The sequence below is a fragment of the Antennarius striatus genome, chromosome 10 (genome assembly GCF_040054535.1).
Source record: "Antennarius striatus isolate MH-2024 chromosome 10, ASM4005453v1, whole genome shotgun sequence".
NCBI classification, from domain to species: Eukaryota; Metazoa; Chordata; class Actinopteri; order Lophiiformes; family Antennariidae; genus Antennarius; species Antennarius striatus.
This window is the reverse complement of record NC_090785.1, coordinates 1,196,373-1,223,283: the sequence shown is the minus strand read 5'-3', so window position 1 is coordinate 1,223,283 and position 26,911 is coordinate 1,196,373. Positions and strand designations below refer to the sequence as shown.

The 26,911-nt window shown below is 42.4% G+C and overlaps 2 protein-coding genes across 6 annotated transcripts in view; one reads left to right on the top strand and one right to left on the bottom strand.

Moving 5' to 3' along the window:
• matr3l1.2 (matrin 3-like 1.2) overlaps positions 1–7,256 on the top strand; it is a 10,218-nt gene extending 2,962 nt beyond the window's left edge. For both annotated transcript variants that reach the window (XM_068324859.1, XM_068324860.1), the window contains exons 3-21: positions 103–164; positions 237–275; positions 353–447; positions 531–568; positions 645–887; positions 1,881–2,057; positions 2,279–2,403; positions 2,475–2,820; positions 2,893–3,066; positions 3,148–3,241; positions 3,318–3,334; positions 3,514–3,636; positions 4,438–4,566; positions 4,649–4,777; positions 4,875–5,005; positions 5,489–5,849; positions 5,975–6,101; positions 6,175–6,290; positions 6,838–7,256. In XM_068324859.1, the coding sequence (XP_068180960.1) occupies positions 103–164; positions 237–275; positions 353–447; positions 531–568; positions 645–887; positions 1,881–2,057; positions 2,279–2,403; positions 2,475–2,820; positions 2,893–3,066; positions 3,148–3,241; positions 3,318–3,334; positions 3,514–3,636; positions 4,438–4,566; positions 4,649–4,777; positions 4,875–5,005; positions 5,489–5,849; positions 5,975–6,101; positions 6,175–6,290; positions 6,838–6,900 (2,589 nt within the window). In that variant the 3' untranslated portion in view covers positions 6,901–7,256. The remainder of the gene's footprint in view (positions 1–102; positions 165–236; positions 276–352; positions 448–530; positions 569–644; positions 888–1,880; positions 2,058–2,278; positions 2,404–2,474; positions 2,821–2,892; positions 3,067–3,147; positions 3,242–3,317; positions 3,335–3,513; positions 3,637–4,437; positions 4,567–4,648; positions 4,778–4,874; positions 5,006–5,488; positions 5,850–5,974; positions 6,102–6,174; positions 6,291–6,837) is intronic.
• matr3l1.1 (matrin 3-like 1.1) lies at positions 7,226–26,911 on the bottom strand. 4 transcript variants are annotated; one of them, XM_068324863.1, is made up of 18 exons: positions 26,783–26,911; positions 23,808–24,584; positions 23,491–23,708; positions 23,238–23,299; positions 22,988–23,026; positions 21,681–21,745; positions 21,576–21,604; positions 21,364–21,486; positions 9,845–9,970; positions 9,653–9,769; positions 9,434–9,558; positions 8,853–9,356; positions 8,637–8,782; positions 8,468–8,568; positions 7,950–8,381; positions 7,667–7,742; positions 7,441–7,562; positions 7,226–7,361 (listed from the first exon to the last, which is right to left on the bottom strand). In XM_068324863.1, exons 2-18 carry the CDS (start codon positions 24,553–24,555, stop codon positions 7,329–7,331), a joined length of 3,066 nt encoding a protein of 1,021 aa, XP_068180964.1. In that variant the 5' UTR covers positions 24,556–24,584; positions 26,783–26,911; the 3' UTR covers positions 7,226–7,328. The 4 variants fall into 4 exon arrangements, with proteins under 4 accessions (XP_068180964.1, XP_068180962.1, XP_068180965.1 ...); XM_068324861.1 differs by having other exon boundaries at positions 23,491–24,584; XM_068324864.1 differs by having other exon boundaries at positions 21,466–21,486; positions 23,491–24,584.

Below are 26,911 nucleotides of genomic sequence, written 5' to 3'. Positions count from 1 at the left end.
CGTCATGAGCTTAGATTCTGTGTGAGGGCGGGGTCGAGGCCAACTTCCTGTCTGGGCGAGCCGCTCCGATCCGGTCGGTGCTGATTGGTTGTGTTTGTGCAGGAGTGGAAGCAGCACACCTACGGACTCCAACATGCTGAGAAGAGGCGCATGCTGCTGGAAATGTGAGTCTCACACCCCCCCGAGACGCCGTCGGCCATGTTGGTTGTAGTTCTAACGGTGGTTTGGTGTTTCAGGTATCCGGACTGGGACCCGGGAATGTCCTCCAGCAGAAGGTAAGACGCCAGGGACTCGATCAGAACCCCTACCGGTAGAAACGTTCAGTCTGTCATCTGTGGTGTCGTCGTTCCAGCGGGGGCCGTCTGGATGGCCCCAACCTGTCTGCAGGGCTGCTGGGCCCTGCCCCCATGTCGTCAGCGGGGGCAGGAGGGATGTCCTCCAGCTGGGGTGAGACGTTACTCTCATTATGTTCACTCGTTGTGTCCGTCCGGCGCGTGGGAGGTGTGCGTTAACGTGTGTTTGCGCTCTAGGAGGAGGTGGGGGCTCCGGCCTGTCAGGACAGAATCAGGTGCGTTCCATTTCTCTCTCGCCTCACGGTTCTGATAACGCCGTCGTGACTGAAGCCGATCGGTTTCTGTCCTCAGCTGAGGAGCCGGGTGGTGGTGGTGAAGTACGACCGGAAGCCCCTGAGCAACAAGACGCTGTTGGACTTCACCAAACCCTTCGGCCGCCTGAGGGAGAACCTGATCCTGAAGAACAAGGCCTTCCTGGAGATGAGCAGCCACGAGGAGGCGCAGGACATGGTCAACTACTACAACCAGCACCCGGCCACGCTCTACAACAAACCCATCGCCTTCTACCTGTCCAGGACCCTCCTGGTCATCGAGGTGAGGGTCCCCCCCAACATAAGTGTTCTCGTTTGCGTGCGTCTTTGCGTTTTTAACGGAGACGTACGATCGTCAGACGGCGTGCGTCTGAGAGGAAAGCTTTAAACGCACTTCCATTCAACAATAATATTTACAGATTTTTTCTTTTCTCCACTTAAATTTCAAACCCGGAAATCTCCGTTATGTTTTGATCTTGAGTTTCTCGTCACGAGACTCACCTGCGTGATCCTACCTCATTAAAATCAACCAAACGACGACACGTCTGCTGGTTTTAATGCTGCAGTGAGAGAGGAGTTAGTTCGACCCTCCAGAGAACAAGAAGAGTCCTGTTGGGTTTGTCTGTCCGTTAAAACGCTTTGAGACGTCTGATGATGGGATTAAGGGCTACACACATAAAGGTTGATTGATTGATTGATTGATTGATTGATTATCACCATTCCTCCGAAAAAGATGCAAAAGTTGGAGAAAAAGCGAAAGACGATGAGTGAAAAACAATCAAAAGTTAATGCAGAAACAGAGACAGATAGTACTACAGATAGTACTACAGATATTACTACAGGTATTACTAAATGTGTGTGAAGGTTCTGTTAGCTTGGTGCAGTGTCCACAGGAGAATATATGAATTAAAGGTAAACTATTGAATGAAAAACAAAAGTGAAAACGATTACATCTTTATTTGTAAAACTTTTTTTAAATGACTACCAGCTTTAATATTTTGATAAAACTAATCATTTTAGTCGTTTTTCTTTTTACTTAAACAGTTATGATGTCACTAATAGAATTATTTAAAGTAAGTTTGTTTAGTTTTTATATTGTATTTTTGGTAAAACTCTGTCGCTTCTACCGTATGTTCTGTTATTATGGGATGCACACATTTTTCTTGTAGCACATCCCAGGATGCACTACTTTCTGGAGGTAACATCTACTCTGCCAACACACACCGTAACACAACCCCCCTCAGCCAGCAGCACTAACTGTCTGTCCGACCCTCAGAAAGAAGACCGGGTGACGGAGCGGCCGTTGGACCGGCCCATCAGAGAGGTCAAAGGTCATGGCAGTCAGGTGGTTTTCTTCTCCAAACTGCCCAAAGAGACAGAGAAGAAGAAGGAGCTGCTGACCATCGCCGGACGCTTCGGCACGGTGGAGAAACACGTCTTCTTAAACGACCAGGTAGGCTTCACCTCGCCCGCAACAGGTCGTCCTCAACTTGCGAACATTCAGAGATACGAACAAACGCTCCGACATGTCCGACGACTGTAGTTCCACTTCCTGCCACGAGCAGCAGAACGGTAACATTGTTAAGATTTCAGCAGATCTCAGTTCAGTGTGTGTTGGGGGTGTGGCTGTGGCCGCGGTTCGGACCCGTCTGATTGGTCGGTTTGTGTCTCCAGGCGTTCATCCAGCTGGGGACCCCGGAGGACGCCGAGATGCTGGTGAAGTATTACACCGTCAACCCGCTGACCCTCAGGGGGAGGCCGGTGCACCTCAACATCTGCACCAAGTACAAGACCCTCACGTGAGTCCCGCCTGTTACCATGACGACTGATGGGCGTGTCCTCCCGTCTGATCCCCGTTCCTGCGCTTCAGTGTGAACCGGAGAAGAGGAGCGTCCGCCGGGGACAACCGGCCCCCGAGGAGCCGTGAAGCGAGCGCCTCCTCGCCCGGCTCTGGATCCAAGACGTCCTCCAGGACCACGCCCTCCAGGACCACGCCCTCCAGGGCGTCGTCCACCTCCAGGAGCAAAGAGGGGGCGAAGGAGGGGGGCGACCAAGAGGACAAACCCTCGGCTGACGGGGAGCAGGAGGAGGAGGTGTCCGGGGTGATGGAGGCGGACGATCAGGCGGAGGAGCAGGTGGCGGATGGAGACGCCGAGGGGGCGGAGCCTGAGGACAGCAAGGAGGAGACAAAGGAGAGCGAGGACGTCCAGCAGGAGGTGAGGCGAGCGATGAGGAACCGGTTTAATGTCTGACGACCGGTTGAACACGAACGTGACCGTTGAGCGCAGGTTCCTGATGGTGATGAGGTCACCGACGTGCCAGGAGATGGGGGCGGGGCTGAGAACGACACCAAAAAAGGGGTGGAGCCTGGGGGACAAACAGAAGCTGAAACAGAGAAGGAAGAGGTGAAGGAGGAGGCGGCGACAACGGATCCGGTGGAAGGAGAGGGCGGAGCTGAGGAGGTGGGACACGATCACCGATCGATAACATGTGATCAGAGATCAATAACGTGTGATCAGAGATCAATAACTTGTTATGTTCAGGCGGATCCAGACTTCCTGGAGAACATGGAGGACTTTGTGACGCTGGATGAACTGGCTGAGGATGAGGATGAAGACGCACGCTCTGACATCATCGGTACTGATGATGATGATGATTAATTATTATTTTTATTGACGAATCACTGATGTTTGTTTTTCTGTTTTCTTTGCAGACGACTCCAGGAAGGCGGTAAGAACCAGGATGTTCTCCTCTGTGCTTTTATTGGTTCCTCCACATCCTGATGACATCACAGTCTGAGGTGTTCAGCTCTGTCGTGATGTCATCAGTTCCTGTCTGGCTGAGCTACGCCGTTAACAGGAGCTGCTAGCGGCTGACTCGGCGCGTTGTGACCCGGTTCCTCCTTCCAGGGCATGAGGGTGGTGAACGTCATCGGCTTCAAGCGGGGCTACAACCTGCTGAGCGAGCTGCTGGCGCTCGCCAAACCGTTTGGGAAGGTGGTCAAACACCTGGTGCTGGACCTGAGGCCCGAGGTACGTCACGCTCACCGGCTAGCTAGTGCTAACGTTAGCTTCTCTCTGCTGATTTAGGAATAAGACCAAAAGTTACGAACTTTCACTAGTATTAGTCAGCAGGTAAAATAGTTCCTCCAAATAGTTATTTGAGATACGAGTCGTGCTTCAGGAGAACACTGCTGGTTGGTGGATGGATACGACATCAGAGAGACCGGATCTCGTTCTTTACCACGTGTTGGTGGATGGATACGACATCAGTGAGACCGGATCTCGTTCTTTACCACATGTTGGCGGATGGATACGACATCAGAGAGACCGGATCTCGTTCTTTACCACGTGGATGGATACGACATCAGTGAGACCGGATCTCGTTCTTTACCACGTGTTGGTGGATGGATACAACATCAGTGAGACCGGATCTCGTTCTTTACCACATGTTGGCGGATGGATACGACATCAGTGAGACCGGATCTCGTTCTGGTTGGTGGAGTAAAGACGTAGCTCGTGTGTTCTCGTGACTTTTGCGTTTCTTTTCACTCTTGATCATTGTTTACGTAACTCGTATATAATTAATTATACACAGGTAAAGTCTGAGTGTCTATTGGTTGATATAAATGTTTGTTTTGTCATAATTTAGGGGGTTTGTAGCTTTTCTTACAGGCTGGAATGGATTAAAATGATTTTAATTATTTTAACTGATTCCATCGTGTTACTGAGGTTCTGCTGTATTGGTAACTGAGGCCGATGTAACTGTGACAAACTCTTGACCCGATGCGTTCAGGTACACTCTGTGTTTGTGTAAACTCCCCCCTCCCTCAGGCGTACCTCCAGTTCGAGACGGAGAGCGAGGCGCGGGCGATGGCCAAGTTCTACAACAGTAACGTCACGGCGTCAGTGTGCGGCCGCCCGGTGCGGATCAGCCACTCCGTCAGCTACCCCACCATCAGGGTGAGCTGCCCCGCCCAGGGGTGGGGTGGTGGTACTGGGGGTACTAGGGGTATCGGGACTGACCTTGTTATTGCCGCCCCAGTGTGGCTCCAGTAAGGTGGTCTACGTGGGGCAGATCCCCACCGCCAAATACTCAGACGAGGCCGTGCTGAAGCTGGCAGAACCGTTCGGACCGGTCAGGAAGTACTTCACCAACATGATCAAGAGAGAGGTAGGAGACAGGACCCCCCGCCCCCCTCTGTGGGACGTCTGACCTGTGTACTTCACTACCGGTGGGACGTCTGACCCACGTCTCGTCTCGTCTGCAGTGCTTCCTGGAGATGGTGAGAGCCGAGGACGCCGAGAAAATGGCCGAGCACTGCAAAGCCAACCCGCTGAAGCTGAACGGGAAGCGGCTGACCGTCTACGTCAGCAGGAAGTACCGCCAGCTGAAACACGGGTCAGTTCCTGGTCCGGTTCTGATGATGCGTTCAGGCTGGTTACTCTGGATTACAGTGTTTTCTGAACCTACAAGCCTTCAATTTTCTCTAAAACCGACAGTGAGCCGTATAATCCAGTGTGGAAAATATTGTAGTTAGTAGGTGTTAGTTACTCTGGTTTACTTACTCTGGTTTACTTACTCAGGACTTGTCGGGTCAGACGTGAGTTAATTTAAACTTAGTCCAGAACTCTCCAGCTTCTGATTGGCCGGTTTGATTTCCGCTCATCCAGTCAGGCTTTTTAATCCGTTACAATTTTTGTAGGAAACATTCAGTAAACAGGAAGTAGTTTGCTTCGTCTTGAAGAGATTTTCGAAACGTTGTTATTTACAGGACATTTTAATCTTGGTAAAGATGTTTCCTGGTTTGCAGTGATGAATTAATTTAAGGCGGGGCTTCAGCTCACATCTTCATCATCACCTTCATCCGTCTGGTTCTTGCAGACATCGATGTCCGCCTCCGAGCAAACGAGAAAACTCCCCGAGATCCTCCAAAAACACCGGAGAACCTCCAGCCAAGAGACCCCGAGAGGAGAGGGAGGAAGAGGGGAGGGTGGGGGAGGAAGAGAAGGAGGAAGACGAGAGGGTGAAAGAGGAAGAGAAGGAGGAAGAGGAGGGGAAGATGGAGGAGGAAAAGGGGAAGCAGGAAGAGGAAGAGAACCTGAATGAGGAAGAGGAGAAGCTGGAGGAGGAAAAGCAGAACGGGGAGGAAGAGGAGGAACCGACGCAGAACGTTGACGCTCCTGAGAAGAGAGAAGAACCCGAGGAGACGCCCGACGCTCCGGAGACCACCAGCTGCCAGGAGGTGAGGATGATGTCACTTCCTGTTTCCAGGCAGCGTTAATGCTACACTTGTTTTGCTGCTACCATCCTGTTTAGCATGTCGCTAACTCTCTTGCTGACACACGTTTTTGCTCCCCGGCGCTGCAGGAGGCTAAACAGGAGGAGGAGATGGAGACCAATCAGATCGCTCAGATGGAGTCTCCGCCCCCAGCTGAGAACAAATCCGGTGTGGCGTCGCTGCCGCTGCCCCCCCACGACCCCGACAAGCCAATCGGTGAGAACCCTGGTCCGGTCTGCTGGCGGGCAGCAGCGGTTAGCCACATGCTAACGTTCGCCGTCCGTTTCAGGCGCCGAACACGTGAAGGCGGGGTTTTACTGTCGCATCTGCTTCCTGTTTTACTCCAACGAGGAGACGGCCAAGAAGACGCACTGCAGCAGCAGGGCGCACTACGACAAGCTGCAGGTGAGAGGCCCCGCCCCCAGTGAGCCACACCCATTAGAATAACTCCACTCACCTTCAACAAATGTCTTTTTTACTGGTTTTCATTTTAAATATCTCGAATTTAAACAGTTTTATGGTGATTTTAAATTCACACCAGTACCTATTAGAACCACATGCTGTTCATCTACTGCCCCCCTGTGGCTGCCGGCGGTACTGCAACTCCCGACAGGTTTGAGTCAGGATGTGTAAAACAATCTGATCTGGTGAAAGCGTTAATCAAGCTCATAACAATTGTGTAAAATGAGATTTTTTTTTAATTTTATAATCAGAATTATAAGAAAATCTACTCGTCAATGATGGTTATTTTTATATAAGTTGCGTCAAAATCAAAGCAAGAAAATGATCAAATTTGTGTCTAAATTTTAAAAAAGCCAAAATTTAGATTAATGCATTTTCTTAACCGCTATTCCAGGTCACAGGGGTTGCTGGAGACTAGCTGTGGCACCCTTTAGTTCACCTGCATGACAGATTTTTCTCTAAAAATAACCAGAAGTATCTTTACTTTCAGAAACACCTGGAGAAGGAACAGAACAAATCAGCGAAGAAGAAAGGGAAAAAGACGACAGCCTGAAACCAGAACCAACATTTCTGAGCAGGAATATTTGGTTCCCACAAATCTTTGTATTTCATTAATGCGGTTTTTTTTTATGTTCAGCTATTTGATTTAAAAAGTTCTTCAGTGTTCGTTCAGCATCGAGTGAGGAGTCGGATGCTACAAAAGTCAACAGCGTTTATTTTTACAGTGTAAACCAGCAGGATTAAGAAATAGTTCAGCCGTTAGGAGAAACTAGCTTAGCTTAGCATGAAGCCTGGAAACTAGCCGACTAGTTAGCGGTCTTGTGTTTTGGATTTTCTAAGTCAAACTTTTTTTTTTCTCCTTGTGCAGAATGTGATGTTTTACAAAATAAAAGTTTCCTCAAAAATGAGGATATTTTTGACTTTTTTAAAATCTATTCTACATTAATTATTTAACAAAAAACACCTTTAAATAGATCCTTCTCACGTCTTCCATGGATTTTTCCCCATCTTCTCCTGGAAAACAATTGTTGGTCAAACATCTGAGGAAAGCACCTGCTACTTCCTGTCATGTGACAGGAACCTGAACACTGACCTGGTACTTCCTGTAGTGCGCGGCGCTGCTACAGTGCTGCACTTTGGCTTCGTCTTCATCGGCGTAGATCAGCTGACACAAGTTACAAAAATAACCGACAACGGGCCGAACAAACTCAGTTCCTGCAAGAGAAACGACGAGGTGACACTGAACGCATCAAAGATGTTTTCATACTAACAGGAAGTGATGCAACAGGAAAGAAGGCAAACGACAGGGTTGTTCTTACCAACAGGATTTGTGGGTTGAGGATCTGCATCGCCCCCTGCTGGTTCAGACTGTTGCTCTACTTCGACTTCCGTTTCCTGCAGCCAATCAGAAGCAGATGATTAAATAAAGTCTGGAGCCTCCAACGCCGGAAAGGAAACACGACTTGGTTCAACCAGGACTGGTGGAAAAACCTGTTGCTATGGCGACGTGTGAAGGCTTCCACTAGGAAGTAAAAGTTGCCAAGGAAGTCAAGAGAGTCTTACCCAGGAAACACCTTGGATCTTCAAACGTCTTTGTCTCACCTGTTCTTGTGGTTTTGGAGGATCTCCAGTAGATCCTGGTTGATCTGAACTCTTCAGATCCTCCAGTCCTGGGGCGTCCATCTGCTCTTCTGGAACTTCCTGTTTCACTACCATTGATTTTTTCTTTTTGGGACCAGACTTCTTCCCACGAGTCTGTCTTCTCTTCGTCTTATTTTCTTCACTTGTCTTCAGGGTCTCGTTGGAGACGGGCTCGGCCGTGTTTGTCACCACGGATTCCTTTCCTGATGATTTCTTCTCTTTTCCAGACTCAGACTCTTCATCTACTGATTTTTCTGGACTTGTTCCAGATGACGTTTCTGCCTCTAGAGACTTCTCACCGGACTCGTCGTTGTTTTGACTCCTGCTGCCGCTCCTTTTCTCCTCGTCTTCATCGACGTGGTTCTCCAGGTGTTCAGGAAGCCCCGCCTCCTCCTAGAAACCAATACAGACAGGTGAGGCCAAGATATGACTGCGATATGATTGGCTGGCAGATGTCAGCTGACAGAACACGTCTCTACCTGGTCGTCCTTCTGAGCAGCCTCCTCCTCTTCCTCGTGCGTCTTCATCTCACCATCCTCCTCATCCTCAGCACCTCCATCCTTCACCTTGTTCTCTTTTTCTGAAACAGACAAGTGTTTCTTTTTCCTTTCTCTCACGTTGGTGAGAGAAAGGATGTGTCAGGTTTACCTCCGTCAGGTGCGCTAGCTCTTTCAGCAGCTTCTTCATCGTCGTCTTCTTCAGCCTCATCCAGAGTTTCCATGTCCTCGTCCAGGAGACACTCTCCATCCTCTCCGATCACCTCCATCCCCTCGATGTCGCTGTCGTCTGAAGATCTGAACAACCAACGGTTTCGGTTTATTTAAACTCAATTTGTTTTATTGGAGCCACAAACAGGAAACTCACTCTTCTTCATTTCCTGGCTCCGCCCCCTCCTGGACCATTCCAGTGACTGGATCTGGACCTGGACTTTCTGGAGGTTTGGAGGATGAGACCTCTGGTACCAGCGACCCTCCTGTTGGTCTGGACTGAGACCCGGACCTCTTCTCTGTGGACGTTGACCTGGTTGTTCTCCCATTGCTGCTGGATTTATCTCTGGATGTGGATCCGGTCCGTTCCACCTGACGGAGCTTTTCTTTGGACTCAGAGGTCCTGGACTTCTTGTCTCTTTCAGACTCCGACCTGGTTCTGGACCTCTCGTCTGTTCTGGACCTTTCTCTGGATTTCGATCTAGTTCTGGATTTCTTGTCTCTTTTGGACTCGTCTCTGGACTCAGATCTGGTTCTGGACTCATCTCTCTTCTCCTCTTCCTCTCTGTCTTTACTGCTCCTCCTCCTCTTCCTCTCTCGGCTCGAGCTTCTCTTGGTCGGACCAGTTTCCTCCTCGTACCTCTTGGCCAACGCAACGCGCCTGCAGGACGGGACAGGAGATGGATTACCGATCGATAATCGTTGGGTCGGGGTTCCGGTCTGGTCCAACGTACTCACGAGAGGCTGTTGTACTCCATGGAGAAGGAAACTTTGATGACGTCGTCGTTGATCTTCAAACTGGTGGAGGAATAATAGTCCACTAGCATCTGAGCATCGGGACCGTTCTTCATCTCCACAAACGCCTGAATAAAAACAAACCCAGTCATGTGGTAACGAAGCACAGCGTAGAGATCAACAGGCAGCTGAAGCAGAACCATGATGGGTCTGGAACCTCACCATAGACGGCAGGAACAAGGTGAAGAGCGGCAGGCCGAAGCGTTTGATGACGCTCATCAGATCCGATTTGCCATTCTCTCCTGATGGCGCCGGACTGAAACTCACCACCCGAGAGCTCTGAAGACACGGAGATACCGGAGTCACGTGACTTCAAGCTAATGCAGTGAGCAGTTACGTGTGTGAAGGTCCTACCTGGAGGAAGCTGAAGGTGTTGGAGATCCTGAACTCGATCTGCTGTCCGTTGACGGTCGGAGGATTGTTAACGTGGAACTTCACCAAGTCTTTGGCCTGATCGATGGAGCCCAGCTCCACGAACGCCTGCAGGGTTCACAACACGTCTGTCAGGCTGGTTGGACACTGAACAAATGTTAAATGGATTCTTCATGTACGTAGAAAAAAAGAAAACAAGGTGATAATTTTCTTTTGACAGTAATTATAAAACAGATCAGAGACCGTGTCTAATTTTAATAAAAACACTTCATATATTTCTGCAAATTCATGTTTGTTCCGAAGTCTATGCATAAACATGTCTCAAAAAAAGACAAGAGCAATGAAAGACGAGACAGTTGTGAATGATCAAAGACACCTGACTGGTCCATTCCACAAGCAAGGAAGTAACCCTTCAACCTAATCGCAACCTACAACCCGAGCCGTAAACCTAACCCTAACCCCGATCGAGCTACAACCCTAACATTAACCCTACCTTAGTCCTAACCCTAGACATCACCCGAATCCAGCGGTCTCCTGGACATGTTAACAGTTCAATAACATCTAATAACACTGTAATAACATGTAATAGGGTAATATAAATTGTAATAACATTGTATTAACATTGTAAAAACAGTGCTGGCATTGAAAAATTTTATGAAACGTACCAGAAAAATTTTTTAGACCGACAAACCAAAAGCATGTTTTCAAAAGGACCACAAAAAAAACTAATACTAAAAACTTTTTTAGGCAAACAAAAAAAAATTCAGATGGATGAAAAAAATGTTTTGACCGGCCAACAATTAATTTTTTTTAACGTTTATTTTTTGGGAACAAAATTGTTTTATAGACAAACCAAAAAATTTTTTGGACTGACGGACCAAACAAATTTGACAAAATGAGAAATTTTTTTTAGACCAACCAAAAAACTTTTGTTGGATGGACCACAATTTTTTTTTAAATCAACCAAATGAAAATGTTTTTTAAACTGACCAAACAAAAATACATGTTTTAGACCAAAATATTTTTGAGATGGACCAAAAAAATCTTTTTAAAAACCAATAAAATTTAAAAAAATTTTGGGACAGAAAATTTTTAGGACATACCCCAAAAAATGTTTTCAAACAGACCAAATATTTTTTTTAAGACCAATGAACCAAACAAAAATTTCTCAAACGGACCACATAATAATTTTATTCAGACCAAAGAAAATTTTAGACCATAAAAATTCAGATGGATGAAAAAAATTTTTAAAAATTACCTACAAAAAATTTTTTTTACAGTGACTACTAACATTTTTTTCAGACCCACCAAATGAAACATTTTTTGGGGACCAAAATTTTTTATAGACAAACCAAAAAAAATTTCTTACACTGACAGACTAAAAAAACATTTTTTTAGACCAACCAAAAAAATTTTGTCTCACACTGAAAAACACATTTTTAGACTGAACATTTTTTTGGGATGGACCACACAAAATTTTTAGAGAAACCAAACAAAATTTTTTTTTAAACTGACAAAACAAAAAAACATTTCAGACCAAATTTTTTTTAGACCAACCAAAACATTTTTGTCTCACACTGAAAAAACATTTTTAGACTGAAAATTTTTTTGGGATGGTCCACACAAAATTTTTAGCGAAACCAAAGACAAAATTGTTTTAAACTGACAAAACAAAAAAACATTTCAGACCAAAATTTTTTTGAGACGGACCAAATCAACTTTTGTAAACCAACAAAAATTTAAAAAAGGTTTTTGGGTTGGTCTAAAAAAATTGCTTTCGGTCTTAAAACATAACCCTAAACCTACCATAACCGTTACCCTATCCTAACCCTTAACCAACCCTAACCCCTAATCGTAGTGTACCAGTGTAATAACATGGTAATAACATGTTAATAACGTGGTAATAACATGTTAATAACGTGGTAATAACATGTTAATAACATGGTAATAACCTTAACCACACTGTAATAAAATGTAATAGGGTAATAAAATCGTAATAACATTGTATTACCATGGTGAAAACATACTATTGCATTGAAAAAAAAATTCAAAAGGATCAAAAAACATTTTTGGACCGACGATCCCAAAAAAATTTCGTTGAAACATAATAAAAACATTCTTTAGAACCAAAAAAAAAATCTTTTACTTAACGAAATAGTTTTTTTACACGGACGATAAACTTTTTTTTTAGACCATTCAAAAATCAACATTCTTTTGGGACCAAATTTTTTTATATTAAAAATTTTTTTAGACTGAGGGACTAAAAAAAAATTTTTTTAGACCAACCAAAATTTTTTTGTCTCAGACAAAAAAATTTTAGACTGAGAATTTTTTTGGAATGGACCACACAAAATTTTTAGAGAAACCAAAAAAATACATATTTTAAACTGACAAAACAAAAAAACATTTCAGACCAAAATGTTTTTGAGACGGACCAAAACAACTTTTGTAAACCAACAAAAATTTAAAAAAGATTTTTGGGTTGGTCTAAAAAAATTGCTTTCGGTCTTAAAACATAACCCTAAACCTACAATAACCGTTACCCTATCCTAACCCTTAACCAACCCTAACCCCTAATCGTAGTGTACCAGTGTAATAACATGGTAATAACATGTTAATAACATGGTAATAACCCTAACCACACTGTAATAACATGTAATAGGGTAATAAAATCGTAATAACATTGTATTACCATGGTAACAACATACTATTGCATTGAAAAAAAATTCAAAAGGATCAAAAAACCTTTTTAGACCGACGATCCAAACAAAAATTTCGTTAAAACGAACATAATAAAAATATTCTTTAGACCCAAAAAAAATATTTTTTACCAACCAAATTTTTTTTTTTAACGATAAGTTTTTTTACACAGACCATAAACTTTTTTTTAGACCATTCAAAAATCAACATTCTTTTGGGACCAAAAAATTTTTTAGACTGACCAACCAAATTTTTTTTTTAACGATACATTTTTTACACGGACTATAAACTTTTTTTTAGACCACTCAAACATCAACATTCTTTTCGGACCAAAATTTTTTATAGACAAACCAAAAATTTTTTTAGACTGACAGACTACAAAATTTTTTTAGACCAACCAAAAATATTTTGTCTTGGACCGAAAAAAATTTTTTACACCAACCAAAAATTTTTTGTTTGAGATCGAAAAAACATTTTTAGACAAATTTTTTTGGGATGGACCACACAAAATTTTTTAGAGAAAACCAAAAAAAATATATTTTAAACCGACAAAACAAAACAACATTTCAGACCAAAATGTTTTTGAGACGGACCAAAAAAACTTTGGCAAACCAACAAAAATTTCAAAAAGGTTTTTGGGTTGGTCTAAAAAAATTGCTTTCGGTCTTAAAACATAACCCTAAACCTACCATAACCGTTACCCTATCCTAACCCTTAACCGACCCTAACCCCTAATCGTAGTGTACCAGTGTAATAACATGGTAATAACATGTTAATAACGTGGTAATAACATGTTAATAACGTGGTAATAACATGTTAATAACATGGTAATAACCTTAACCACACTGTAATAAAATGTAATAGGGTAATAAAATCGTAATAACATTGTATTACCATGGTGAAAACATACTATTGCATTGAAAAAAAAATTCAAAAGGATCAAAAAACATTTTTGGACCGACGATCCCAAAAAAATTTCGTTGAAACATAATAAAAACATTCTTTAGAACCAAAAAAAAAATCTTTTACTTAACGAAATAGTTTTTTTACACGGACGATAAACTTTTTTTTTAGACCATTCAAAAATCAACATTCTTTTGGGACCAAATTTTTTTATATTAAAAATTTTTTTAGACTGAGGGACTAAAAAAAAATTTTTTTAGACCAACCAAAATTTTTTTGTCTCAGACAAAAAAATTTTAGACTGAGAATTTTTTTGGAATGGACCACACAAAATTTTTAGAGAAACCAAAAAAATACATATTTTAAACTGACAAAACAAAAAAACATTTCAGACCAAAATGTTTTTGAGACGGACCAAAACAACTTTTGTAAACCAACAAAAATTTAAAAAAGATTTTTGGGTTGGTCTAAAAAAATTGCTTTCGGTCTTAAAACATAACCCTAAACCTACAATAACCGTTACCCTATCCTAACCCTTAACCAACCCTAACCCCTAATCGTAGTGTACCAGTGTAATAACATGGTAATAACATGTTAATAACATGGTAATAACCCTAACCACACTGTAATAACATGTAATAGGGTAATAAAATCGTAATAACATTGTATTACCATGGTAACAACATACTATTGCATTGAAAAAAAATTCAAAAGGATCAAAAAACCTTTTTAGACCGACGATCCAAACAAAAATTTCGTTAAAACGAACATAATAAAAATATTCTTTAGACCCAAAAAAAATATTTTTTACCAACCAAATTTTTTTTTTTAACGATAAGTTTTTTTACACAGACCATAAACTTTTTTTTAGACCATTCAAAAATCAACATTCTTTTGGGACCAAAAAATTTTTTAGACTGACCAACCAAATTTTTTTTTTAACGATACATTTTTTACACGGACTATAAACTTTTTTTTAGACCACTCAAACATCAACATTCTTTTCGGACCAAAATTTTTTATAGACAAACCAAAAAATTTTTTAGACTGACAGACTACAAAATTTTTTTAGACCAACCAAAAATATTTTGTCTTGGACCGAAAAAATTTTTTTACACCAACCAAAAATTTTTTGTTTGAGATCGAAAAAACATTTTTAGACAAATTTTTTTGGGATGGACCACACAAAATTTTTTAGAGAAAACCAAAAAAAATATATTTTAAACCGACAAAACAAAACAACATTTCAGACCAAAATGTTTTTGAGACGGACCAAAAAAACTTTGGCAAACCAACAAAAATTTCAAAAAGGTTTTTGGGTTGGTCTAAAAAAATTGCTTTCGGTCTTAAAACGTAACCCTAAACCTACCTTAACTGTTACCCTATCCTAACCCTTAACCAACCCTAACCCCTAATCGTAGTGTACCAGTGTAATAACATGGTAATAACATGGTAATAACATGTTAATAACGTGGTAATAACATGTTAATAACATGGTAATAACATGTTAATAACATGGTAATAACCTTAACCACACTGTAATAACATGTAATAGGGTAATAAAATCGTAATAACATTGTATTACCATGGTGACAACATACTATTGCATTGAAAAAAAAATTCAAAAGGATCAAAAAACATTTTTGGACCGACGATCCCAAAAAAATTTCGTTGAAACATAATAAAAACATTCTTTAGAACCAAAAAAAAAATCTTTTACTTAACGAAATAGTTTTTTTACACGGACGATAAACTTTTTTTTTAGACCATTCAAAAATCAACATTCTTTTGGGACCAAATTTTTTTATATTAAAAATTTTTTTAGACTGAGGGACTAAAAAAAAATTTTTTTAGACCAACCACAATTTTTTTGTCTCAGACAAAAAAATTTTAGACTGAAATTTTTTTTGGAATGGACCACACAAAATTTCTAGAGAAACCAAAAAAATACATATTTTAAACTGACAAAACAAAAAAACATTTCAGACCAAAATGTTTTTGAGACGGACCAAAACAACTTTTGTAAACCAACAAAAATTTAAAAAAGATTTTTGGGTTGGTCTAAAAAAATTGCTTTCGGTCTTAAAACATAACCCTAAACCTACAATAACCGTTACCCTATCCTAACCCTTAACCAACCCTAACCCCTAATCGTAGTGTACCAGTGTAATAACATGGTAATAACATGTTAATAACATGGTAATAACCCTAACCACACTGTAATAACATGTAATAGGGTAATAAAATCGTAATAACATTGTATTACCATGGTAACAACATACTATTGCATTGAAAAAAATTCAAAAGGATCAAAAAACCTTTTTAGACCGACGATCCAAACAAAAATTTCGTTAAAACGAACATAATAAAAATATTCTTTAGACCCAAAAAAAATATTTTTTACCAACCAAATTTTTTTTTTTAACGATAAGTTTTTTTACACAGACCATAAACTTTTTTTTAGACCATTCAAAAATCAACATTCTTTTGGGACCAAAAAATTTTTTAGACCAACCAAATTTTTTTTTTAACGATACATTTTTTACACGGACTATAAACTTTTTTTTAGACCACTCAAAAATCAACATTCTTTTCGGACCAAAATTTTTTATAGACAAACCAAAAAATTTTTTAGACTGACAGACTACAAAATTTTTTTAGACCAACCAAAAATTTTTTGTCTTGGACCGAAAAATTTTCTTACACCAACCAAAAATTTTTTGTTTGAGACCGAAAAAACATTTTTAGACAAATTTTTTTGGGATGGACCACACAAAATTTTTAGAGAAAACCAAAAAAAATATATTTTAAACCGACAAAACAAAACAACATTTCAGACCAAAATGTTTTTGAGACGGACCAAAAAAACTTTGGCAAACCAACAAAAATTTCAAAAAGGTTTTTGGGTTGGTCTAAAAAAATTGCTTTCGGTCTTAAAACATAACCCTAAACCTACCTTAACTGTTACCCTATCCTAACCCTTAACCAACCCTAACCCCTAATCGTAGTGTACCAGTGTAATAACATGTTAATAACATGTTAATAACATGTTAATAACATTTTAATAACATTAACCACACTGTAATAACATGTAATAGGGTAATAAAATCGTAATAACATTGTATTACCATGGTAACAACATACTATTGCATTGAAAAATTTTTTCAAAAGGATCAAAAAACATTTTTAGACCGACGATCCAAACAAAAATTTCGTGAAAACGAACATAATATTCTTTAGACCCAAAAAAAAATATTTTTTACCAACCAAATTTTTTTTTAACGATACATTTTTTACACGGACTATAAACTTTTTTTTAGACCACTCAAAAATCAACATTCTTTTCGGACCAAAATTTTTTATAGACAAACCAAAAAATTTTTTAGACTGACAGACTACAAAATTTTTTTAGACCAACCAAAAATATTTTGTCTTGGACCGAAAAAATTTTTTTACACCAACCAAAAAATTTTTGTTTGAGACCGAAAAAACATTTTTAGACAAATTTTTTTGGGATGGACCACACAAAATTTTTAGAGAAAACCAAAAAAAATATATTTTAAACTGACAAAACAAAACATTTCAGACCAAAATGTTTTTGAGACGGACCAAAAAAACTTTGGCAAACCAACAAAAATTTCAAAAAGGTTTTTGGGTTGGTCTAAAAAAATTGCTTTCGGTCTTAAAACATAACCCTGAACCCACCTTAGCTGTTACCCTATCCTAACCCTTAACCAACCCTAACCCCTAATCGTAGTGTACCAGTGTAATAACATGTTAATAACATGTTAATAACATGTTAATAACATGTTAATAACATTTTAATAACCTTAACCACACTGTAATAACATGTAATAGGGTAATAAAATCGTAGTAACATTGTATTACCATGGTAACAACATACTATTGCATTGAAAAAAAATTCAAAAGGATCAAAAAACATTTTTAGACCGACGATCCAAACAAAAATTTCATTAAAACGAACATAATAAAAATATTTTTTAGACCCCAAAAAAATATTTTTTACTTAACGAAATTGTTGTTTTACACGGACCATAAACTTTTTTTTTTAGACCATTCAAAAATCAACATTCTTTTGGGACCAAAATTTTTCATAGACAAACCAAAAAAATTTTTTAGACTGAGGGACTACAAAAAAATTTTTTTAGACCAACCAAAAAATTTTTGTCTTTGACCGACAATTTTTTTTAGACCAACCAAAATTTTTTTGTCTCAGACAGAAAACTTTTGTAAACCAACAAAAATTTAAAAAAAAATTTTGGGTTGGTCTAAAAAAAATTGCTTTCGGTCTTAAATATTTTTCTTCAGGCCTTTGGTTGAAACACGTTTTTTTTGGACGGTCCAAAAAATTTTTTTTTCGGTCTAAATGTTTTTTGGTCAGTCTAAAAAAAATTTTCGGGGGGGTCGGTCAGTTGGTTTAAAATTTTTTTTCCATAAGTTGGTCATTCAGTCAAAAATTTTCTTTCAGTCGGTCGGTCAGTTTAAAAACAAATTTTTCGGTCAGATGGTCGGTCGGTCGGTCTTAAAAAATGGGGGTTTTTTTGGTCGTTCGGTTGGCCTAAAACGTGATGGTTTATTGGTGGCATGGTTGGTCGGTCCAAACAATTTTTTGGGGCTGTTGGTTGGTCTACAAAATTTTTTCCATTAAGTCGATCAAAACATTTTTTTGTCAGTCGGTCGGTCAGTCTGAAAATTTTTTTGGTCAGATGGTCAGTCGGCCGATCTAAAAAAATTAGGATTTTTTGGTTGCATGATCCTGCCCCAAGTGGAGGAGTTCAAGTATCTTGGGGTCTCGTTCACGAGTGAGTGTACAATGGAACGGGAGATCGACAGGCGGATCGGTGCAGCGTCTGCAGTGATGCGGACTCTGTATCGGTCCGTCGTGATGAAGAAGGAGCTGAGCCGAAAGGCAAAGCTCTCGATTTACCGGTCGATCTACGTTCCTGCCCTCACCTATGGTCACGAGCTATGGGTCGTGACCGAAAGAACGAGATCCCGGATACAAGCGGCCGAAATGAGTTTCCTCCGCAGGGTGTCCGGGGTCTCCCTTAGAGATAGGGTGAGAAGTTCGGTCATCCGGGAGGGACTCAGAGTCGAACCGCTACTCCTCCGCATCGAGAGGAGCCAGATGAGGTTGCTCGGGCATCTGGTCAGGATGCCTCCTGGACGCCTCCCTGGTGAGGTGTTCCGGGCACGTCCTACCGGGAGGAGGCACCGGGGACGACCCAGGACATGCTGGAGAGACTATGTCTCCCGGCTGGCCTGGGAACGCCTTGGGATTCTCCCGGAGGAGCTGGACGAAGTGGCTAGGGAGAGGGAAGTCTGGGCTTCCCTGCTTAAGCTGCTGCCCCCGCGACCTGACCCCGGATAAGCGGAAGAGGATGGATGGATGGATGGATGGATGGATGGATGGATGGATGGATGGATGGTTGCATGGTCAGTCGGACTAAAGATATTTTTTTGGTTGGCCCAAAACATGTTTTTTTGGTCGATCAGTCAGTCTAAATAAAGTTTCTTTTAGATCGGTCAGTCTAGAAAGAATTTTTTTCGGTCGGTTCGTCGGCCTGCCTTCACATTTGCCATGGCCCTGGTCATTTAGTCTGTTGGATAACCTTTACCCACACTCTGAACCTAAACCTAACACCAACAATAACATGATATTGACAGGTAAAAACATAACCCTAACCTGAATCCTAACTCTAACCCTGGTGTACCAGTCTCATAGCATGGTACTAATACTTTAACAACATGGTAAAAACCATAACTTGAAACCTAACCATTACCCAAATTCTAGCCAAACGCTAACCCCCCCCCCCCCCCCGACCCTAACCCTAGTGTACCAGTGAAACAGAATGGTATTAACAGTTCAATAACATAGTAATAACATTGTAATAACCTTAACCCTAACAAGTTAATAACACAGTAATGAAGTTGCAATAACATTGTATTACCATGGCAACAACATTGCATTAGTGCAGTGAAAACATAGCCCAATCCGTAATCCCTAACCCTACCTCTAGTGTACAATGTAATAACATGGTAACAACATGGTAATAACCCTAACCACAGTGTAATAACATGTAATAGTGTAATAAAATCGTAATAACATTGTATTAGCTCGGTGAAAAAGACCCTTAACCCCTAATCCTAACCTAACCCAAACCCTTACCCTGCCCCTGACCTAACTGTACTCTACCCCAAGTGTACCAGTGTAATAACATGGTATTAACAGTTCAATAACATGGTTATAACCCTAACCAAACCCTATCACCTAACACCACCCTATCCCTTACCCTAACCTAACGCCTACCCTAGTCCTGACACTAACCCTAGTGTACCAGTGTAATAACATGGTACTAACTTCAATAACATGGTAATAACCCTGACCCTGCCCTAAACCTAACCCAAACCCTACCCTAACCTAACACTAACCCTGATGTACCAGCGTCATAATATGGTATTACCTGTTCAACAACATAGGAATAACCCTAACCACAATGTAATAACATCGTAACATGTAACAAGAGGGTAATAAAAAATTGTAATAATTTTGTATTAACATGGTAACAACATTGTATCAGAACAGTAAAAACAAAACTAACCCCTAACCCAAACCCTAGTCCTAACTAAACCTTGGATTATTTTAGCCTTAAACCGAGGTAACCCCAACCCAAACTAGTCCTAACAACCTTAACCCTAGCCATAACCCTAACCCTAGTTCTAACAACCTTAACCCTAGCCATAATCCTATCCCAACACTAACCCTAACCTCAATCCTATCCCTATGGCCAGGGTTAAAGTTAGGGTTGCAGTTAGGGCTAGGGTTATGGTTAGTGTTGGGTTTAAGGTTATTAATAGGGATAGGGTTCACATTAGGGTTAAGGTTTGGACTAGGATTAAGTTTGAGGTTAGGAATAGGGTTACATTTATAGTCGTGGTGAGGGACATGGTTTAAGGTTAGAAGTAAGGTTAGGGCTGGGGTAATGGTTAGGGTTAAGATTTCAGTTAGGGTTGGGGTTAGGGTTGGCACCAGGGTTAAGATTTGAACTGGGGTTAGGGTTATCACTAGGGTTTGGGATAGGTTAGGGTTGAGGTTAGTTCTAGGGTTAAGGTTAAGGTTAGTTCTAGGGTTAGAGTTAGGATAAAGATTAGGGATAGGGTTGATGTTAGGACTAGGGTTGGGATTGGGTTTTCGGATTAAGTTTTGGACCAGAGTTAGGGTTGTGGTTAGGGTTAGGACTGGGGTAGGGTTATTGTGAGGGTTTAGGTTAGGACTAGGGTTAGAGTTGTGGTTAAGACTGGGTGTAGGATTAAGTTTAGGGTTGAAGGTTTGGAATAGGGTTAGCGTTAAGGTTAGGGTTAGGTTTGAGGTTAGGGGTAAGGTTTGGACTGGGGTTAGGTTTATGGCAAGGGATAGGGTTGAGGTTAGGACTTGGATTAGGGTTGGGTTTAGGGTTACAGTTAAGGATAAGGTTATGGTTAGGGTTGGCGTTAAGGTTTAGACGAGGTTACGGTTAGAGTTCGGGTTGGGTTTAGGGTTAGGGTAAAGTTTGGACAAGGGTTACATTTATGGCTAGGGTTGAGTTTGGGTTAGGGTTATGGCTACGGTCGGAGTTAGTATTGAGGTTAGGGTTCAAAGACGCAAGGACGCACACAAAAGAGAACACTGATAGCACTAACCTAAACCCTAACCCCAACTCCAACCGTAGCCCTAATCCTAACCTTAACCCTAACCTCTAATCTGTAACTGGTGATTGGATCAGGACTGGGTAAGGTGGCACTATCTACAAACCTGAACCAGCACCTGATATGTCTCCTCTCTAACTCCCTTTGGGTCAGAAGCATGATTGACATCTGTGTGACACAGGTGGACTCACTAAAGATGGAAACTTGAGCATTTTGATGATTCTTCCGAAAGGTTCGATAAGTTTCTTCAGGTATGCCTCGTCCACACACTGAGCTGGAAACTTCACACATACCACTTTACTTCTGTCCGCAGCCTGACAGGAAACAGAACACCAGACACAGGTGAGTCAGAGTTCACGGAGCAGCAGGGGGGCACAACCTCACAGCTTCCTGATGTTGTTACCTTCTGACACTTTTTCTTTGGTGCTGGACCTGCCGGAAACAGGAAACAAATTTGAGGAGCGCAATCTGGAGAAAGATACCAACAGCACAGACAAACAGGGCTTACCAGCACTCTGATTGGCCGCCGGCTGAGAGGCTCCTTCATTCTTCCTTTCTGGTTGACCGTCAGCCCTGTCCAATGAGAGGACGGATGTGAGTACCTATTTGATTGTTTATGACTGTCCTGGGGAGATTCTGGTATTAGTGATCAACACTGCGCAGGGCTCGAAATTGCGACCATTTTGGTCGCATATGCGCCCAAATTTTTATCAGTGTGACTATTAAATATATTTGGGAGCAGCGGTGCGACTAGGGAAAAAAATTTGGTGCACCTTTTTTTTTCCTCTTCTCTGTCGCTCTTTCTCTCTCCATAGAGCAGGGGTCACCAAATGGCGGACCGCGGTCCGGATCCAGACTGCGTGATGGTTCTGTCCGGACCCGTGACCACTCCATGAGAAATTCACGAGAGTAGATTTTCTTGGTGCATTTTTACTTGCAGTTCGCGGCTACAGTCAGAGCACTAGGAAGTGAGACAGCTCGCTGCCGCTACCGCTGAGTTTACCGCTACAGGAGCACAGAAGAAGGGAGACAGCAGAGCTCCAAACGAAGGGAAGTAACGAGGAAAACCGCTGGTTAACAATGAGTGGACGAAATGTATGTTTATTCCTCCATCAGGCAGTTCAAAACCATTTTACCTCATATGGTCTGAACACCTAGTATGAATTAAAAGTAGTAACATGAAGCGGCACTGTGAAACAAAGCACAGATCTTTTGCGCAGAATTATCCCTGAAGTCCGAGCTGAGGGCAAAATGACCCAGAAAAATGCAAACGAATGTTCACTAAAGGCATGGTGGAGTTTGGGCTAACATCTTTTAGTGATGTTTTAAAATACAAAACAATCCAATAATAACCAAAATGGTTCAGTCCAGGTACCGGGCTGGCCTGACAGCCTGGTACTTGTGCCTCAGTTTGGCCCCTGACCCGGAGGCAGACCAACGCAGCATCCTCAGGTGAGCGTCTCTCATACAGTTTTGTGAGGATGTGGGGAAAACGCGTAGGCGCCGGGTGTGCACCCTCGAACGCACTACCGACAGTTTGTTTGATGCGGACGGGTGAGTGTGGACCTGCTGGAGAAAGTGTGAAACAGTCTGAGCAGGACCGCAGTCTGCCAGGAACCAATGAGAGCGCAGCTGCTGCTGCTCTCCTGGGCGAGGGAGAGAGGAGGAATGGAGATGGACGGAGCGTCTATCACTCCGTCACTGCCTTGCTTTCGGGGGGGTGCTCCTGAAGTCTTTGCTGGTGTGACTAACTTCTAAATTTGGGAGCACCAGTGCTACCAAGAAAAAAAGTTAATTTCGAGCCCTGCTGCGTACCTGCACACCGACTCCAAGCGACAGTCCCATTTAGGAAACCTGCAGAAGAAACAAGACATGGATAAACTAAAGCTGTAGTCCATGGATTAAAGGTCCCAAAAAACTTGTAAGGATGAGGAACGGGACAAATCAAGGCTGACCCTAAATCCTGTTGGTGTACAGTCTGAAGCAAACAGGACTGAAAGATTCACAAACAGGAGGTGCACTATTTACACTTAATTCAAAAGCAAATGTCTTCGTGGAGATGTACCTCTGTAGCAGGTTGAGTTGTCCATCAGCATGAAGAACCCCATTGATGTGTTTATTCCATCCCTGAAACACAAGAAGAACATAGGAACATATGACTGCTTTTTGAACTGGACAGTAAGACGGACACATCCATCAGATTCTGTGACAGACTGATGGACAGATTTTTACCATTAACCGCTCTTATTCAGCCAGTATACCAAGAGTTAAAAACAGTACCACAGGTCCGCCCCACAAACATGGACAAGGGGACTTACCGTCTCTGTAATCACAGCGATGTCACACAGACAGCATGAGTACGGGTACGACGGTGGAGCTGAACCATGGAAGTCCATAGCTTCTTTCTTGGAGGGTAAGGTGGCCACCTGGTTGCTGGTCTTGGTGGAAGAGGTGCCCATCTCATGGAGCCCCCCAGGAGTTTTCAGAAGGTGTTGTTCAGCGGGAAGACCTGACCTGCAATCAGCTGGTCCCAGCTCTGGGAAAAGGGAAGGACAAATACCTTCGCGTCCTCCTCCTGCCAAGCTAGAAACATGTTTCTGAGAGGAAACCAGGCCCAAGTTTCCACCTGCCTTACCGTAGTCAGACCGTTTGTGGTGGTACTCATGGGATGGTGCTGGACTAGGACTTCTGCCCATGTTGCCAAGGCCAGAGAGTCTGTAGTGGGAGTCTGGCAAGTGGCTTGAGGACAATGACAATGATGACAATGATGAGGTGTCTACTCTGCCAGAGCTGTAGGTCCTGGGATTACCCCATTTGTCCAAGTCAGGTGGAGCAGGACTGGATGTTACTGAGTCCACCGGGTACTGTAGGCGCTGGCTATGAGCTTGATCCCAGTTACCGGTGCAAACAGGCTGGCGTGTAGAGCTGGGAGGATTACAGGAAGAAGTGGAGGATGGAGGTTGAGCTGTGTGGGTGGCTCCCTTCTTTCCTTTTATCTGATTGAGGACACGAGGCAGGGACTCGATGGTCAGCACATCTTCAGGCAGCTCAGCCAGCAGAGTCAGGTCACCAGGTTCTAGACCACAGCTGTTCAAGATGTTGAGAGCTCCATCTTGTGTGGACTGAGCTCTGGAGGAGGACGATAAGGAAGTCTGACACGATGAGGAGGAGGAGGCCTGATACGCTGTGTAAAAGTTCTGGTCCCGAAAGGATTGATGGGGATTTGAAGTTCTGTAAGATCCTTGCTCAGGTACGAGACTGGAGTCGGATGGCAGCCGTCTGTTAGGTGGAGGTCCAAGATCAGAGGCCGGTGGTCGTCTGTAAGGTCCAGATCTGAAATTAGGGGCAGCCGGCGGTCCTCTGTTTGGGTAGTTGTGAGACATGATGGGAGGAAAAAGGCTCGGAGCGTTGGCTGCAGAAGGAAGATGCCAAGAAAGACAGGAAATGTGACTTACTAAGAAAGACCTGAAGAGCAGTCAAAACAAAGACAACACTTGGACCGAGGAACACGACCCTTTCTCTGCATAGGAATCGGTACTGTTTAGTTTTGTTCGGGATGACACTTCCCTGACTTTGGGTACTTTGGGGGTCTGGTTGTCAGGAGGACAAAAGACAAAGCGCCGATCCCTGAACATGTCATTGCTTTCAAACGTCATAACAGGGGTGTTCTACCCATCTAACGACTTAGCAGGTAGCAACAGGCTGGAATTTCTCTGGATAAGGTACCCTGGCACACCTGGAACAGCTGTACGGCGATAGCAGCAACAGGAAGTCCATTATTTGAAGACCAAGCACAGAAGATGATACTAATGCTGACTAATCCTACACCCACTGGTGCTGTTCGGGTGAAAACAATGGCTGCCCCGGTCTAGACTGGGACACTGATGGCGAACCTACCGATGTGACCCATCTGGACGTGCAAGTGAAACATATCTGATGCAGGATTACATGTGAAGTGTGTTATTGATCCGGAATGATCGATTGGTTTTGTGAGGCGCTTTGATGGATTGATCATACGTGACCGTCTTTTCAGAAAGTTTTGACTAGAATTCACATGAAGGGAGAGAGTTGATGATAATGAGGAAGACTCTCGTCAAACAGGGTACATTGAAACATACATTGAAATACCCAGTAAGAGACTGCCCCCCCCCCACTGCAGGGACATCATGACCCTAAATAGGTCTAGAATCTCGTTGAGAGTTCTCAAGTAGAAGGGTCTAACATGTTCATGTTCAAAAGGGGAAGACGCAAACGATCTCAATAAGGCAATGAAGATTTCTGATGAACAACTCATCCTGAAATAAATAAGACAGTCCGTGCAAAGCTGGATCCTTGGGATATTCATGATCTGGATGAATGAGAACCCTCACAGACATCAAGAGACAGTTGGGTTTCAGCAAGGAGAATCTTTTTGGCAGAAATGAAGGTTCAAAGGATTCAAACTATTGGTCACAAGTACGCAGATGTATCCCAAGGTTCTAGAGAACCAACTTTACTTACTCCATGAGACCGAGAGAGGGGGCACCACGAAGGTTCCTGTAGAACTCAAGGAACGTCAAGCACCTCCTGACGATTTCTCAACTTGTCCAGAAAGTCGAAACATTAAGAGTTCTGCAGACGATGGCACCAGATGGTACCACCTTGACCTTCAAGCTTCTACAGAATGATGCAGATCAGACTGACGGCTAGTAAACTTGTGAGAACAATTGCTTTGGACCTCTCCTGGGTCTCCAAGGGAGAACGGAGGAAGTGATGCCACAGAAACAGGAAGTACTGATTATAACCACTGACTTGTACATAGCTGGACAGAGGTGACATCACACATGAATTGGATGTTAAGTGTTGAGAATTGAAGTAAAAGCAGGAAGCTGAACTTTAGCATTGATTATTATTGACAATATTGATAGAAGCAGCTGGCAGTGGTTTATTAAGTCGAGGTCAGAGGTAAACTGGTGGGGCAGAGCAAACATTGCAAGATGTCTGATATCAGTAATATATGTAAAGCACTTTGCGCTACACACTCTGTATGAAAAGCGCTTTATAAATCAACTTTGATTGATTGATAATATTGATTTCTTCATTTATTGTGTGATTACTCGCCTTCTGTTGTATGTTGATCAGAAAATCCACGACTGGATTATCTGATCAAATTAATGATCGATCCCTTTCAGATGTTGTTGTCGGAGTAAACAATATTTTATTTACATCCAGTTTACTAAACTAACGCGACAACACACAGGAAAGAGCATCGATTGAATGATGAAGTCATTAGAATCGATTCCAATTCATTTCAGACGTGAATGAGACCGGAAGTGCTTCATTAACAGGAGACAGCTTTGCTAGCACGGGCAACATGTCATTAGCATTACAACAAAAGCTAATGCTAAACAATCACTGATCAGTTAGCACCACCGAACACTTATCAGTTCAATTACAGACACGCGCAGACAGAAAAGTGATCGATTTGAAGCGTTTTGAGGAACGGAACGTGACGCTAGGATGCTAACAGCATTAGCTGCTGTGTTAATGTTAGCTTAACACAGCATTAGCTGCTAACGTGAACACAGCAGCTTGGAGTCGGGGGCAAACGTTCTTTATTAGCGGACTTACCTTCACGGAAACCCGAACGGCAGGCGGTGAACCGGACCGTCGGAACCGCAGAGGGCAAAACGGCGTTTTTTGCCTCGAAATTGATTAGAAACAGCCAGGCAGACCATTTCGTTCCGGGTCTGCGGCTGC

Coding starts and splice junctions, on each gene's coding strand:
- matr3l1.1 (XM_068324861.1), bottom strand. CDS start 24,555: ATGTCTCACAACTACCCAAACAGAGGACCGCCGGCTGCCCCTAATTTC. Junction 21,746..22,987: donor CGCTTGGAGTCGGTGTGCAG/GTACGCAGCAGG, acceptor CTCATTGGACAG/GGCTGACGGTCAACCAGAAA. Junction 21,487..21,575: donor CAAAGAAAAAGTGTCAGAAG/GTAACAACATCA, acceptor GTTTCCTGTCAG/GCTGCGGACAGAAGTAAAGT.